The sequence below is a fragment of the Mizuhopecten yessoensis genome, unplaced genomic scaffold (assembly GCF_002113885.1).
Source record: "Mizuhopecten yessoensis strain PY_sf001 unplaced genomic scaffold, ASM211388v2 scaffold3235, whole genome shotgun sequence".
Classification (NCBI taxonomy): Eukaryota; Metazoa; Mollusca; class Bivalvia; order Pectinida; family Pectinidae; genus Mizuhopecten; species Mizuhopecten yessoensis.
The window spans coordinates 606,172-621,545 of record NW_018404943.1 but is presented as its reverse complement, the minus strand read 5'-3'; the positions used below and the strand labels follow the sequence as shown (position 1 = coordinate 621,545).

The 15,374-nt window shown below is 35.5% G+C and overlaps 3 protein-coding genes across 3 annotated transcripts; 1 reads left to right on the top strand and 2 right to left on the bottom strand.

Moving 5' to 3' along the window:
- Positions 1-3,546: 3,546 nt before the first annotated feature.
- LOC110447201 (complement C1q-like protein 4) lies at positions 3,547-5,322 on the bottom strand. The gene is made up of 2 exons (XM_021492740.1): positions 5,019-5,322; positions 3,547-4,078 (listed from the first exon to the last, which is right to left on the bottom strand). The coding sequence occupies exons 1-2, from the start codon at positions 5,230-5,232 to the stop codon at positions 3,675-3,677; spliced, it is 618 nt and encodes a 205-aa protein (XP_021348415.1). The 5' UTR covers positions 5,233-5,322; the 3' UTR covers positions 3,547-3,674.
- A 6,413-nt stretch (positions 5,323-11,735) lies between these two features.
- LOC110447197 (C1q-related factor-like) lies at positions 11,736-12,839 on the bottom strand. The gene is made up of 2 exons (XM_021492738.1): positions 12,520-12,839; positions 11,736-12,164 (listed from the first exon to the last, which is right to left on the bottom strand). Exons 1-2 carry the CDS (start codon positions 12,758-12,760, stop codon positions 11,770-11,772), a joined length of 636 nt encoding a protein of 211 aa, XP_021348413.1. The 5' UTR covers positions 12,761-12,839; the 3' UTR covers positions 11,736-11,769.
- Positions 12,840-12,849: 10 nt separating this feature from the next.
- LOC110447198 (complement C1q tumor necrosis factor-related protein 4-like) lies at positions 12,850-14,453 on the top strand. The gene is made up of 2 exons (XM_021492739.1): positions 12,850-13,153; positions 14,033-14,453. Exons 1-2 carry the CDS (start codon positions 12,949-12,951, stop codon positions 14,440-14,442), a joined length of 615 nt encoding a protein of 204 aa, XP_021348414.1. The 5' UTR covers positions 12,850-12,948; the 3' UTR covers positions 14,443-14,453.
- The last annotated feature ends 921 nt before the right edge of the window (positions 14,454-15,374 follow it).

Below are 15,374 nucleotides of genomic sequence, written 5' to 3'. Positions count from 1 at the left end.
TGGAATTATGTTTACATGATAAGTGTCAATCAATATGGAACATATATTAAATACATATACATGAGAAAGTTAAAGGCGAACGTTCACAAACCAAACACATACACGCACAGGAATATATTCTACCTTCAAGGTGACCTTTCATTGACCCTTCCGTACATGCGTCTTTGATAGTCTGGATATAATCTTCTATCTCTAGGAGTTCCTTCTCCAGAGAATCGTACGAACTCTCCAAATCTTCTAGTTTACCTAATGAATCATGGTGATCTGCCAAATTGCTAAAAACACACGGCAATATTACACAGAGGTAGCAAATGATCTTTGAAACCGATTTCATTATTCACTTTAAGATATCACAATATTTGGAGTCGATGTTTAACAAATTACAGATAGGACAGAAAGATTATGCCTATTGCGGTCTTATCGGGTCAGGTGACTAAGCACACACATACAATCTGCCCTTTTGTTACCATTTAATAATTGGGATTGTCATAAGTTCAAAAAAAAATTAAAGCGAAACGTGTACGTGTAAGTAAAGAATGGTCTGTTAATGGGAGTATAATTATATAAGTCGCAATAAAATTTAGCGAAAAAAAATGGATTGATTATAAGAAACTTTTAATGAAGAGGTTTTTTTTTAAATAAAATAAAAAGTAAAGCTTCGTTTGATTTATATTGAGAGTCTTTTTTAAAATTGAATTTTAATTTTAAATGAAATATGAAATATTTCGTCTCCAAATTGATGGCACCTTTAAACACATGCGCAATTTCTTGGAGATTTTCTCATGCAAGTTTCAACTTTGGCAATGTGGTCATTTTTTTATTTTTATTATACCTGTCGACAGTCAAAACTTAGTAATAATTCGTAAGGTATGTTTAACCTAAACGATATACTTTTTGCATAATGAAAATGATGTTTGAATGTACCCGTATTTCTACTTTTTACATGTCTAGTTTGACAGATGGTATAACATAAGCATATCGCTTTATCATGAACGTTCTGATGTACCTTTAAAGCCTCTTTTACTACCTTTTCATATGGTTTATTGACATGCAAAATATATAACCAATACTTGCTTATTTACGCAACAATCTTTTAACATTTTTGAAGATCTGCCCATGAAACCAAATTTTACTGAACGATATTCGATTTCCAAAACTATTTTTATATTCACTTAAAACTCTTTGTTTTGGTTCTGTTTGAATTCATTGACAGCTTCCACCTAGAGGAATATTACTTAAAAGCTTTTAAAGATGTTGTCAATCGTCTCGACATTACGCCAAATCAGCAGACCGTCTTTAAAACAATTAATTCAAAATTGATATTAGAAAATGTAATGGACTGTATATTGACATGTTTTTATGTTTATACTAGTTTAGCCTTTGGTTGATAGACTATCACTATCGTACCAAAATATTTAAATTCTCTACGACAAAATGTTTAAAATTCAGTGAATAAAGAATTGTACTCTATATATCACTGATCAGATATAATATGGTTATTAATATCAGCAATTTTATTATTTTTGACATAGTGGTATTACCTACTATTTCAGTAGTTAGAATTCCTTGCAGGTTCCACCCTCTGCCCCCCTTCCCTGTAAGGTCCTTTTGCAATATTTTGGATGTACACACTACATCTCATGCATTGTTTACTCTTTACATTTGAATACAAATTGCCAAGCTAACTACAAACTCTCAAATTCCTGTTGTTAGTGAATATTGTTTTTTTTCGACACCGTATTACAATATGTATATAATAAGTAAGAAGAAAATATAATCACTTTCATCTTTGTTGTCCAGTTACTGTTTGTTGTCGCAGTGACAACCTGTGTTTTGTCCTACCGGTCAATGATTTTCCCTGTAGGATGTTATAAAAACATTGTGATGATATTTTCATTCATATCTGTCCGACTGGTTTTCGTTGTTTATAGTTCCCCGTCCTGATTCGTAAACAAAACTAATATATCCAAAAATATACATTTTACAGGCTTGAAACGTTATTTAGTGAGTCAAATTTCCAATGTTATACAGAGCTATAGATGTGACACATTATGGAATGAAAATAGCGTTTTATGAATAATTAGATGAAAATAAGTAAAATAAATAAAATAAATAAAAATAGACTACTATTGTCTGCTTTCACTTAGTTATCGTTCAAAATACCATATACGTTCACTACACAAACAGCTCCTTAGACTACTTTTTGTTATTTATACATGAACATATTCAATTAAAGTAAGTATATGAATTGAACGTTTTCTACCCACCCTGCAGACGCAATAAATAGTAGTATATGAGTAAAAATACAATTAAAGAAAAATGGACATGAACCCCAATATGCAAATGGTGTCAGGTCGCTTCGGGACTTTTTTGTCCGGGTCGTTTCGGGACATCTCGATTATTTTCTACTGTTTGTTTGTTTATCACACGTGTTTATGGTTGTTTTGTTTACAAAAGCAACAACAATTAGAGTAGCTCGTGAGTACCTCAACGAGGGGCTCACTGTTTTCATAGTTTCAACAATGAGGGTTACAAAAACAACAACAATTGGAGGAACTCCGAGTAGCTCTGAGTACCTTAATGAGGATCTCTGTGTATTTGAGGAAAAACATTTTTTTTTATACAAAAATTTATTTCATATTGTTACCTTTGTTTATTTATGTGTTAATTTGTTTATAATTATTTATTGTTACAAACTTTGTTACATATGGTATACATTTTTATATTGTATATTACAAGTTATATGAAATAAAAATAAAATCAAACATTTGTTGTTGTCCTCTTGATTGCAGAGATTTGAAAAAGACAGAAAATGTGTGAAAATGCAGACACACCCTGCTAGTATACATTGTAAAATTTTGTACTTTTAATGTGCAGAATTTACTGTCAGGTTAGTACTTCTGTTAAAGGGAAACTTGATCAAGTTGGCAACATTCATAGGGTAAAATTATGTAAAAATAATTGATTGAAAATTGATATTGACCGCGCGTTCGGTACTTGGTGTTCGTTCCTCTGGATTAGTTTCATCAAATTAACAACATGTTGTCAATCAGGTAAATGTCGGCAGGTACACCTCAAGCAACCCAAGCGTGGCGCTAATTGGCAAAAATAATTATCCCAAACACGCGTATAGGTCGAGGCAACCATATGTCTTGTGTACACATAAATCGTGACGTCATTGCTAATGGGCTACGACGAAAGCTGTGTTTACAGAGATTTTTACGAAACGAGAAAGAGAAATGTTACTTGTGGCAATCATTTATATTTTTGATTATATTTTGTTTATATGTCCCGAAACGACTTGAGTAAGGACTCCCGAAACGACTTGTTACCGAAACGACTAGCATTCAAATTCCAGGGGTGCAGAAAGCGATAGTGAGCGTAACTCCTGAAGTATCGAGGATGACATTCCAAATTACGAAAAGCTGCACATGTCATCAATAACTCTTCTAAGATTACAAGATAAATCATACTCATTGTTGTAATTAGTCATTGATACATATAAATGAGAGACGGTGTTTTTTTTGTTTTTTTTTATTTCTTGCACAATTAATGACAACTGGCGTAAAACTACTCCATCCGATTTAGAAACGATGATGTCAGGAGTCCAGAATATAACGATCGAATACTAAATACAACCAACCATTCACATGACTACCAAATGTTATATATATTTATGCTACCAAATGACCAGAAAAAGCTGGGTAGCCATGTCCGTTGACGTAAACCGACCCTGTAGCATGGTTTCGTACCCAAACGCGATCACCAGAAGCAATGCTCAGAACACTGACACAAACCCCCATTGTTTGGTTCGTTTTTCCAGCTTGTCCATAGCATACGTCAATTCCGTTGTGAAGCATCTCGTAGTCCATGTGGTAGCCTTCACGTGACCACATGGTAGCTACAAACTCGTAGACCCCGCCTATAGGGGCCTGGAATATCCCTGTGAATTTGTCGTATGCATTTCCTACGTTCGTGATGACGTCATCGTACTGTAGGATTTGTTTGGCTCCCAAAGGGAATATAGACTGAGACATCAGAGCATGAAATGCTATTGGTGAGGGCCTGGTGTGACAATCTATAAAACAGTAAAGAGGGTTTTTAGAGCTCTTACTCAATATTACTCATAATATATGTATAGCTTAAACAAGTTTCTAATGACAAAACAGCTGTGTAGAAAGTGTAATTCGGTTTTGGTATACGGTATCTATTACCCTATGTTAACCTTTCTTTCATCTTTCTAGGCAAGAACAAAGAACACATATCAACAAACGTAAAGAGGGTTATTGCAATGTTCACGGAAAAGAGTCAGAAGCGTACCTCAGACCATTATAACTTTTTTCTAAGCGTTCTTATTATGCCATGACATATTATTACAACTTTGCTTCTGGTCTCACAATGTGTTCATTGTACAGGAAGCCAGGTTTATTTAATTACGGAATAGTATCACTGTTATATCAACATATATTTCTGACATGGTGTTGTGTTGTATAATTTTGAGTCATTATGCTTATATGTTTAGTTTTCTATCTTAACCATCCTTTAGATATACTGTTATCGTTTTATCTTGATACGAATCTTTGTATCTTTCCTCTGTCAATTTATCTACGTACATGGTACGTGATTTCAAATTATTTGTCAGATGTATTTGATAGAACCAATTTTTCAGATTAAAAACAAAATCATACACATGCAATATGTTGATTTTGTAATAATCGCGATGTTACATCTAGGACACATGTTTAGAATAGAGTCTTGCTCTAAAGCTTTGTTCATCTTTGTTGTACATTTCATGTATATGTGATTTCATATATCCTGACCTATTTTTGGCAAACGTGCATATGTAAGTCGAATGATAGTGTCGTGTTTTAAGTTTTTGATAAGATTATACTCCACACGTGATCGGTCTGTTGTGTCCATACATCACATGACATAAAATCTATTTTAAATATTCTGCAATGAAAACGCTTTTGCGAAGTATAGCAGGGAAAGTTACTTGTATGAAAATAAATACAAACCCCTGCGTTGACGTGTGTCTGGATCTGCGTAATTGACATGGGAAGTTTTGTCAACATACATCTGGAGGAGGCCGTTGTATGTCTTGATATGGTCGTGTAGTCTCTCCCGAAGTCGAGTGTTCTGGCTTTCCAACTTGGAAATTCGTTCAGAAACATTCGCATTTATCCCATTAAACGAAAGAAAACATAACCCAAATATGAACACATTCAACATTCTCAGATGTTGGTTGATTCGCGGAACTCTCGACCAACTTCAAGATGGCTGTCTGTGAATGACATGGTCGTTATCTACAACATCTCCTAGTTCGTGTAAGTGTTACCTTATACCAGTGTATATAGAAAAGGTTTTCAACCTAATCAGTAATTGAAATGAGTGAGAAAGTAGTATAGTTCGAAGTCGTTGCGATACAGAAATCATATAAGAAAACAAATATCTGGACAACCTCGATATTCCATGGGTTACGCTCCCTAGCGCTCTCTGCATCCCTGGAATACGTCATGACAAAAATGAAGGCACTATACTAGCTGTTTGATTTGTCTCGGGTAAAAGAAATATGACAATTCGCTTTGCTGTTACCTGTCCTTTGATGATTACAAAGGACTGACACCCGACTTCAAGTCCGTTCAATTTAACCCTTTTACTGTCGCAGGATTATTTTGATGTAAATCAAAGGGTCAACTTATGGTAGCACACATTGAAGCTTCGCTTTTGTCATGATTTATTCCAATGGTGCAGAGAACGTGAGCGAGATTACTGGAGTATCGAGAATGATATCTGCATGCCATAAGCTTAAAGTATAACGTACTTGTTTTGGATAATCAAGTATTTAAAGGTTAATGCCATTTTGTGGTTTGAACAATGCATCCTAGTTTTGTTCATATAGACCTGTATCCGAAATGTTTCACCGGAGTCACAAGAAAGCTAAGGATTTAGATGTCATAACATGTTTAACAGATTATTTCTTGAATGAAAGTCCTACAATATGAGTTCAAAAAATTAGAAAATCAATTTCTATCAGAAAATAAAATAAAATCTGTAAGCTGTTCTTGTGTTTTATATAATAAAATGCGTTTTGGTTTAATTATAATGACCCATAAATATATTTCGAGTTTTGGATAATTGGCAACATATGCAACATACACACAAAACTTCAGAACATTTTTATGGTACATGTATCATTCATTTTACACAAATACACGAACATTATATGCACTGCATGGTTACTTCATTTTTTAATCTACCAAATACATATAGCAATCTTCTGTATATGAAATGCATGGGCAGAAAATGTTTTTGTTAGCATTTTTTAATTTTCGCACAATATCATTTGTACCGGAATGATTTTCGTATTTCTTTGAAACTCGAAACGGAAGTGACATCAAAAGAGAGGGAAAGGCGTTAGAAATACACACACACACACAAACATACAGTGATCATGATGTAAGGAGGTATTCCGGAAGTTTTTTGGCTTAAATGACTTAAAAAAATGAAAATAAATGTAGATTACTAACTTTTCAAATAATACCTTATAAGTCTGGACATGAAGACGACTGTAACATTATCTAAGCGTAGATTATGACTTCGCCGGTAGAATACAGTTTGTATTACTACCGTGTCAATATAGGAGACTATTTGTAAAAATTGTTATTCAACTACAAGGTTACGACTCAAAACAACGATAGGACATCATTTTGGTTTGGTTTAGTATTGTTTTACGTCCTATCAAAAGCTATGGTCATTTAAGGACGGCCTCCCCATGCGTGCAAAATGCATGCGTGTGTTTTGGGAGGCTGCGATATCTTCGTGTTTGTCTTCTTGTGATAGCGCGGAACCGATGCCAACTTTATAGTGCTACCTCACTAAAACATACTGCCGACGACACCCAGCAGGACACCCCACCCGGTCACATTATACTGACAACGGGCGAACCAGTCGTGCAACTCCTAAATTGCTGAGCGTTAAGTAGGAGTATTAACTACCATTTTTACATACTCTTGTATGTCTCGGCCAGGGGACAGAACCCAAAGCCTTCCTCACAGGGGCGAACGCTCAACTAAAGGTCAAAAGTGAGGCATTGTCAAGGGAGACATTAGGAAGAAGAAAGTTGTTTAGAAAGAAGAGAAAAGATAAGATCCCAAATTTAGTCCTCTCTTACGATCATGCAATGGGGACAGCAGGTACAATTATTATGCCCTACTTGCAGGGACAAAATGAATGATTTTATAAAATAAAACTAAATGCTGGGATATTGTACCGTGCACATTGTATAAGTGAACGTTGGGTATAATCAGAATCTTTAAATGTCGTTAACATTTTTCCTTCGGTATCACTGCATTAAAATGTATTTCTATAGTATTACCATCAAGGTATAAAATACAATTAATACAAGATATTCTTTATATGATCAATAATAATCCGAAGAATTGATAGATAGCATTGCATAAATTTGTTTGGTTGATAGGAGAGCAATAATATAATATTAATAATAGTAATTTATTAATGAATGTATACCACTCGTACATACACTTAACCCTGACTAGTTTCGAACAAAACTGTTCACACTTAAATGTAATGCGTTATACTGTTATACAAAATGTAGGAGCATATCGCTTTGCATTAAGGTTGCTTATTGTTTAAACATACAAATTGTAAGTATTCATATTTGAGAAAAGAACAGATAGAGAGACGTTACAAATAAAAAAGTGGTAAAAAATATATGCTTAAATTGCGGATCCTGAATTATATATCTTCAGGCATTTCCTCCTTGTGACATTTTATTTTGTCGTAAAGAAATCTACATTCATTCGATTACTTCGATTACTTTCATTACATTTCAATCATTTCGAGCTCCGTAAAACCTTGACCCCATTCACAGAAATCTTGTGAAGGTACTTCTAGGCGACCGAACAGCTGACTCGTTGACACGAACCTTTGTACATTCAACACCTGTGTACGGATGGTCAGATTTCCTTCCTTGTTCGTGCCTATTGATACCAGTGTAAAGGAAGGTCTAAATGATCTGATTGGTTGTCTGGATGTCAATCTGTCACTATCCTTGTTGTCTAAACACCTGGTTTCGACCCACGCTTACTCAGAACAGATAAAGGGTCACAATATTGTATTATACCGATTTTGGACAAGGAAGTATATCTGCATGTGTTCTAAACATAAGCACGCTTCATAACCTTAATCATACGAAATCTTGACCGGTCGAAAATTTACGTAATGTTTATTCATCAAATTTCTTTTCCGGTTAAATATATTGTTTCCATATTACATATTTTAAAAAGTATATACGAATGAAACATTTAATCATTTGTTAAGTTTTTATTCAATGTTAAGTAACAATGCTTTAGATCACAGTTTTTTTTTTAGAACAGACTGTTTATAATTCTGTCAGCTTACAGAGTCGTTAGATGGAGATCCTCATGATTTGAAGCAGATTATGTGACACTGAGTAAGGATGTAGGGTCTTTGAAATGTGGCAAAATCATAAAAACTAAAAATAAAAAGGATCATTAGTTTGAAATTTCAATGAAAACAGGTGAACCTACGTATCCTAATCTTTGGTAAAGTTGTAAGTTGTTTATAACAGTAAAAGATAGATCAAATCATTCCTATGTTATCATTATTAATTCGTATAAACAAATCTTGTATGGATAGTTACACAGACAATTCATTTGTAAAACATGTATTCTTAAAAAAAAGAAAAGGGGGTTGTCTAAACTACGTACAAATAAAAGAATTTGAATTAATACAATTTCCTTTCCAACTATGATATTTCCTTCTTGATTGAAAATAACACACCTGTACACTGGATGTAACTGTTTGCGGTTTCAGGTAAAGGTGAACTTTAAAATATTGTCGTCTACTGTATGACGTAAGATCACCGTTTTACGTATTGAACTTATCTTCAGTGTTCCCTGTCAATCTTAAAATAAAGGTTTCTATCGACATGAATTGTTAACCTGCAATTAATACATTTTCTGTAAATTATGCAAAAATGCAGAACTTTACATAGCTCTTTAATGCTACAACGGAGTGGTTAAATCGTTTTTATTTGTTTGATATTCATTGAAGATGTACATAGAAAATTTGTGACGGAAAAAAACCAAATTAAGTGATGTATTTTTTTTTTTTGGAAGAAACTTTAAAGAAAGCTTTTAAGTCTTAACGCTATAAGAATTTATATTCGGTGACCTTCAGTCCCATTGTTAAAAAAAATCAATCTTCACGAAAAAAAAAAAAAAAAAGTAAATATTCCATGAGTATAATATATAGGAGTGTATGATCCTGGTTTTTAATATTTGAATGAAAATACACAATATACATGTGCAGCGTTTATCTCCGGCTTCTGGAACACCTAGTCTTATTATCCTTTTACTCTCTCAACGGTCGCCATGTAAATCTTCCCCTTTTTTCATATTTCTTCTCGATTTTGAGTTCAAATTATGGTTTTGTTAACACATGTAATAAAATTTGTGGATATCATAAAACAAAACATTAATTTCAATTTGGATACAACTGTAGCACATGAGTAGGTGGCTCAGTGGGGTAGAGCGATAGTCCAAGGTTTGAATTTTGGTCTAGTGCCAATGAGGTTTTAGCTCTCAGAACTGTTTTTGCATATAAGTCCCAAAAAGGTATATTTTTTTTAGAAATGATTTAAAACAGCTATAGTCATGAATAGTTTCCAATGCTTAATTAAGGTTTTTTTAGTTGCTACATTGATGAGGTACAATTAGGATCATACATGTTTAGTAATATGTGTTAAACGACCCAGGCCCAGTTGTATCAAATGCGTTGACAAAGATCTAAGGTAATTATGGCACGTGTGTGAACAAAGACCTGGGTCAGTTGTATCACGGTTGTGATTAAAAACCTGGGCCAGTTGTATCACGTGTGTGAACAAAGATCCGGGTCAGTTGTATCACGTGTGTGAACAAAGACCTGGGCCAGTTGTATCAAGTGTGTTAACAAAGACCTGGGCCAGTTGTATCACTTATGTGAACAGGACCTGTACCAGTTGTATCACGTGTGTGAACAAATATCTGGGCCAGTTGTATCACTTATGTGAACAAGACCTGAACCAGTTGTAAACTGTATCACGTGTGTGAACAAAGACCTGGGTCAGTTGTATCAAGTGTGTGAACAAAGACCTTGGCCAATTGTATCACTTATATGAACAAGACCTGGACCAGTTGTAAACTGTATCACGTGTGTTAACAAAGATCTGGGCCAGTTGTAAACTGTATCACGTGTGTGAACAACGATCCGGGTCAGTTGTATCACGTGTGTGAACAAAGATTAGGGTCAGTTGTATCACGTGTGTAGACAAAGATCCGGGCTAGTTGTATCACGTGTGTGAACAAAGATCCGGGCCAGTTGTATCACGTATGTGAACAAAGATCTGGGCCAGTTGTATCACTTATGTGAAGAAAGACCTGGACCATTTGTATCACGTGTGTGAAAAAAAGATCTGGGTCAGCTGTATCACTTGTGTGAACAAAGACCTGGGCCAGTTGTATCACTTATGTGAACAGGACCTGTACCAGTTGTATCACGTGTGTGAACAAATATCTGGGCCAGTTGTATCACTTATGTGAACACAGATCTGGGCCAGTTGTATCACTTATGTGAAGAAAGACCTGCACCATTTGTATCACGTGTGTGAACAAAGATCCGGGTCAGTTGTATCACGTGTGTGAACAAAGACCTGGGCCAGTTGTATCAAGTGTGTTAACAAAGACCTGGGCAAATTGTATCGCGTGTGTGACCAAATAACTGGGCCAGTTGTGTCACATGTGTGAATAAAGACCGGGGCCAGTTGTATCCCGTGTGTGAACAAAGACCTTGGCCAGTTGTAAACTGTATTACGTGTGTGAACAAAGACCTGGTCCAGTTGTATCACGTGTGTGAGCAAAGACCGGGGCCAGTTGTATCCCGTGTGTAAACAAAGACCGGGGCAAGTTATATCACGTGTGTGAACAAAGACCTGGACCAGTTGTAGCACGTGTGTGGGCAAAGACCGGGGCCATTTGTAGCACGTATGTGAACAAATATCCGGGGCAATTGTATCACATGGTTTAAACAAAGAGCCGAACCAAGTTGTATAATGTGTGTACTGAGAGCGAAAGTGAGCATAACCGCAGGAGTATCGAGGAAGATGTTCGTTGAAATGAAAGACCTGTACGCTAACGTCAGAGACGACTAAACTAATTAATAAAGGTCATTGGAGTGTATTGATAAACGGAAATAGGAAGTACATCCCTAGTTGAAAATCCAATGTAGGGAGACAGTTTCACAATTTCCGCAAATTGTAATGTTTAATATTGAACTGATGAATATTGTATGTTTATTATTGACAGAACAGTGTGTTCTCTCAATATTAAAGTATTTCAAAGCAATCCAGGCATTACCTTAAGAGCTTTTTGCAGAATTGGCAGTTTTGTTCTTTCGCTTTTGCTCAGAAGCAATTGTTAAACATCAAATAAACTTTCTTCTCCTATCTACGCTTTTCGTTTGGCGGTATCTCCCTAGGCACACATCTTCTTATGACCTTAGCTGGTGTGAGGATGGACACTGGTTTGTGAATAAATGATTATAAAACCCTAATATTTCTTAAAACACGAATAAGTTTCTTAATATAACTGTTATCAGTCTTTTATCTCGTATTAAAAGAAATATATATATATATATATATAAAGGAAACTAAATTTTGTAATTCATATTTTTATTTACGTAAAATATCTACACAACAAGATGACCAGCGAATGAAGGATAGTCCATGCCGTTGGCATATGTTCCCCTGCCTCTGAGATGTCGGACCCATACCCTGTCTCCCGCGGAGAGTTCCACCATGCTGACACACGTCCCCATGGTCTGGTTAGTCTGGCTGGCCCTGCCGTAACACATGTCCACACCATTCCTCACCATCTCAAACTCGAGAAAATTGCCGTCCGAGGACCACATGGTGGCGATGAACTCGTATACGCCGCCTACAGGTGCTCGGAAGAGACCCGTGTACGAGTCGTAGGAATTACCAACGTTGGTGACTACGTCCTCGTACGCGATGATCTGATTGGTTCCGATAGGGTAGATGGCGTTTTGAAGTCTGGCATGGAACACAATTGGGCCTTCACATGCTGCCGAATGCAAAAAATGTAGCTTTTTTTAAAACATGTTTGTTAATAACATATCTTTTTTTGAGATATTGATAGGATAAACAGCTGATGTAAAAATAATTCTTTTTTAAGATTATTCCAAAAATAAACAAAGTAGTTATCTAATCAAATAAATCAATGTATCTCCAAAAGATTATAATACAAATAGCTTAATTTGCTAAATACTAATTAGAAATACTAAATGGTTTGGATAATGGAGTGGTAAAATAAAAATCACTGAAACTTTAAGCAATAAAAAGACCATACATATAAATAAAAACAAATAAAATACGTAAAATGATTAAGGAAAATATATAAAAATAAATAGCATACTTACTCAGTGCCTGCCTCTTTTGATGATGATTGTCATTTACACTATAATCAGTTGACGTTGCCAGTTCGTTTAAGAGATCATTATAAACAACCTTTTGATTGCTAAGCTGCTTTTTAAGATTATTGTTTAAAGTCTCCAACTTTTGTATTCTCCCTCTAATAATGTCCTCCCCGTTTTCGATACAGTAAACGGCTACAATTGCCAAAACTCCGAAAAAACACCACACCGCAGTCCGAGACGCCATTTTGATGATGGTATTATTGAATTGTAACACATATGTACATTGACCTTTGGTTTCGCCCAGACTTGGTCCTTATCTCGGTAACATATCTCTACTTCAGAAAGAGGCCGTGGTGTTATAGTCATCTGGCTTACTCATTGGCACTCCGTCTTACATTTACTAAGAACTCGATTTGAAGCCTCTTTGGCAGCATGACCTCTAACAGTCTGTGTGTTGGTTTTTGTATTTTACTAGTTACTGTTTCTAGTGCATTTTGTAAAGTTTCCAATGAAGAACGCCTGAGCAAGCTTGAAGCTCAACTGGAGAAAGTCACTTCTGAGCTGAACGACATCAAGAAGCAATGCGCGTGTCAGCAGGGAGACAACTCGTCAAACGCAGCTATGGCGAAGTCCCGTGGTACTGTATCAAGTGTTAAAACGCTTTCACGTAGATATTTATTAAGAGTGTATTTTTTGTTTCTGTTTCAGTTTATTAATTGATATCATCTACACGTTTTACTGATAGACAGATTCGATTTCGTACATTATTATTTTCATTTATGTATGAGGCAATATCATAGTGCACACTGTTAGATATCCCATATCAACGCGCAGAGTTTTTGATTTGATGCTGTTAAATATTCGTATCTCGCATTATCTATCATGTTTAAAAACGCAGCGAAAAAACGCGAATCACTGCACTCGCGAATTATTACAGATATGTTATTTCACGAAGTATAAGTAATATACTGGCAAAACGTTAATGTTGATTTTCATATATTTTGACCCCCCCCCCCATGAATTTCACTCAATGTAAATTCTAAGTGCAAGGGATATGTTTGTTTCGATTATTTAGTAAACCATAAACCATTCCAAATGCCCAAGTGTGTAAAATATATATAATGTCTGGAAGATACAACCGAATAAAAGCACATGCCATTATCATTCATATTGCATGTGGCGCAAATGAGTATCATTTGTGTGTATCACATTAAGGAAAAGAAAACCCGTTTTGATATTTTTGTAATCAATCGGCAGAGCTTAAGAAATCTAAACCACAAAAGTGTGTGCTCGTTTCGTTGTCCAACTCACAGAACATGACAAGAGAAAACCGGTACTGCATGTACCAATTCTTTTTTGTGTTTTCTTGCGTAGACGTAGACGGTGTTTAAAAAATAAAGTATAACCATACAACAATAAAGGGATGCTATGGTTGGGTTGCTCCTCTCAAAAAGAAGCTAAAGGACTTTCATAAAAAATAAATAAAAATAAAATGTACGAATTTTATTTCTTTTAGAAACAAGAGCTACTGATCCATTCGTGGCCTTCGCCGCTACTATCATCAGCGACATGACACCACTAGCCGCCAACGAAGTCATCATCTTCGACAACGTGTACACGAAGGTGGGCGGGGGATACGACCCGTTCATTGGTCGTTTCCAGGCTCCAGTGGCTGGCTACTACCACTTCGTTGTCACCATCATATCTTACCAGTCACACTTTATCGAAATCGAATTAATCCGCGACGGTAGTATGCTCTGTCGTGCGCGTGCATCTCAGACATACAATGCTATGGGAGCATGTGCTTCAAACGTACACCTTAACGTCGGAAGTGACGTTTGGGTTCGACATAGGTCAAGTGTTGGCGACTATATCCGCGGATCATATTTCCCATCGTTTACTGGCCATCTTATTAAAGCTGACTAAATCTTGTAAAACTTGTTTTAGTTAATTGTTGACAAAATTGGAGAAGAACCATCTATTTTAGATCCAGGATATTGATATTGTTGACAAAATAGGAAAGAACCAACTATTCTAAATATCCAGGATATTGGTAATGTTTAGTATGACTTTTTTGTAAGTCTTACTTAAAACACATTAAAGTTGGTCAATGTGGTGAGCTATGCAATGACATACATTTACAATGTAACTCTATCGACATTCCTCTCTAACTAGTGTGGATGGCTTTGTTGCTTATCAGATAGTATGGGCTAGTATAGTATAGTATGTTTACATTCTTACAGACAGAATATGTACTACCGCCGGACCTTTTGTTTCAATTCGGTGAAAATGAAATGAAATTGACACACAATCAATTTCAAATGGAAATGGGCTGGGTAATTCTGGGTAATTAAATATAAATGTATATACAAATGCGTGAATATTAAAGATACAGAAGTGTAAATAGAACCATAATTCGAACTCCAAATTGATGAAACTACGGTTAGAAAATGACAAATGAAAGATTTAAACGGAGACCATTGAAAAAGTCACTGAGAATAAGATCAAGTGTGGCAAACAAATCATAAAAAATGAAAAAGAAGAAAATAAACACTTGATAAAAAGTGTGCTACTGAAGAGGGAACACAATTGTTCCAGTGGATTACTTCAACACCCAGATACCTTAATTTACACTGACCTTTGATTTATAACTGTTATACCTTTAGGAATCTTCATTATCCGGTTATTAGTCCGAATTATTCTGACGTTTATCGACTTTTTTCATATCGGTCTGTCGTCGATTAACGTCAGAACTCCGGCCCTCTATAATATGCGGGAAATATGCGACCCGCGCCCGGAGCGCACTTCAAACTGATATTTTAGAAACAAATCGTCACTTTCACACACATGTCGGACAT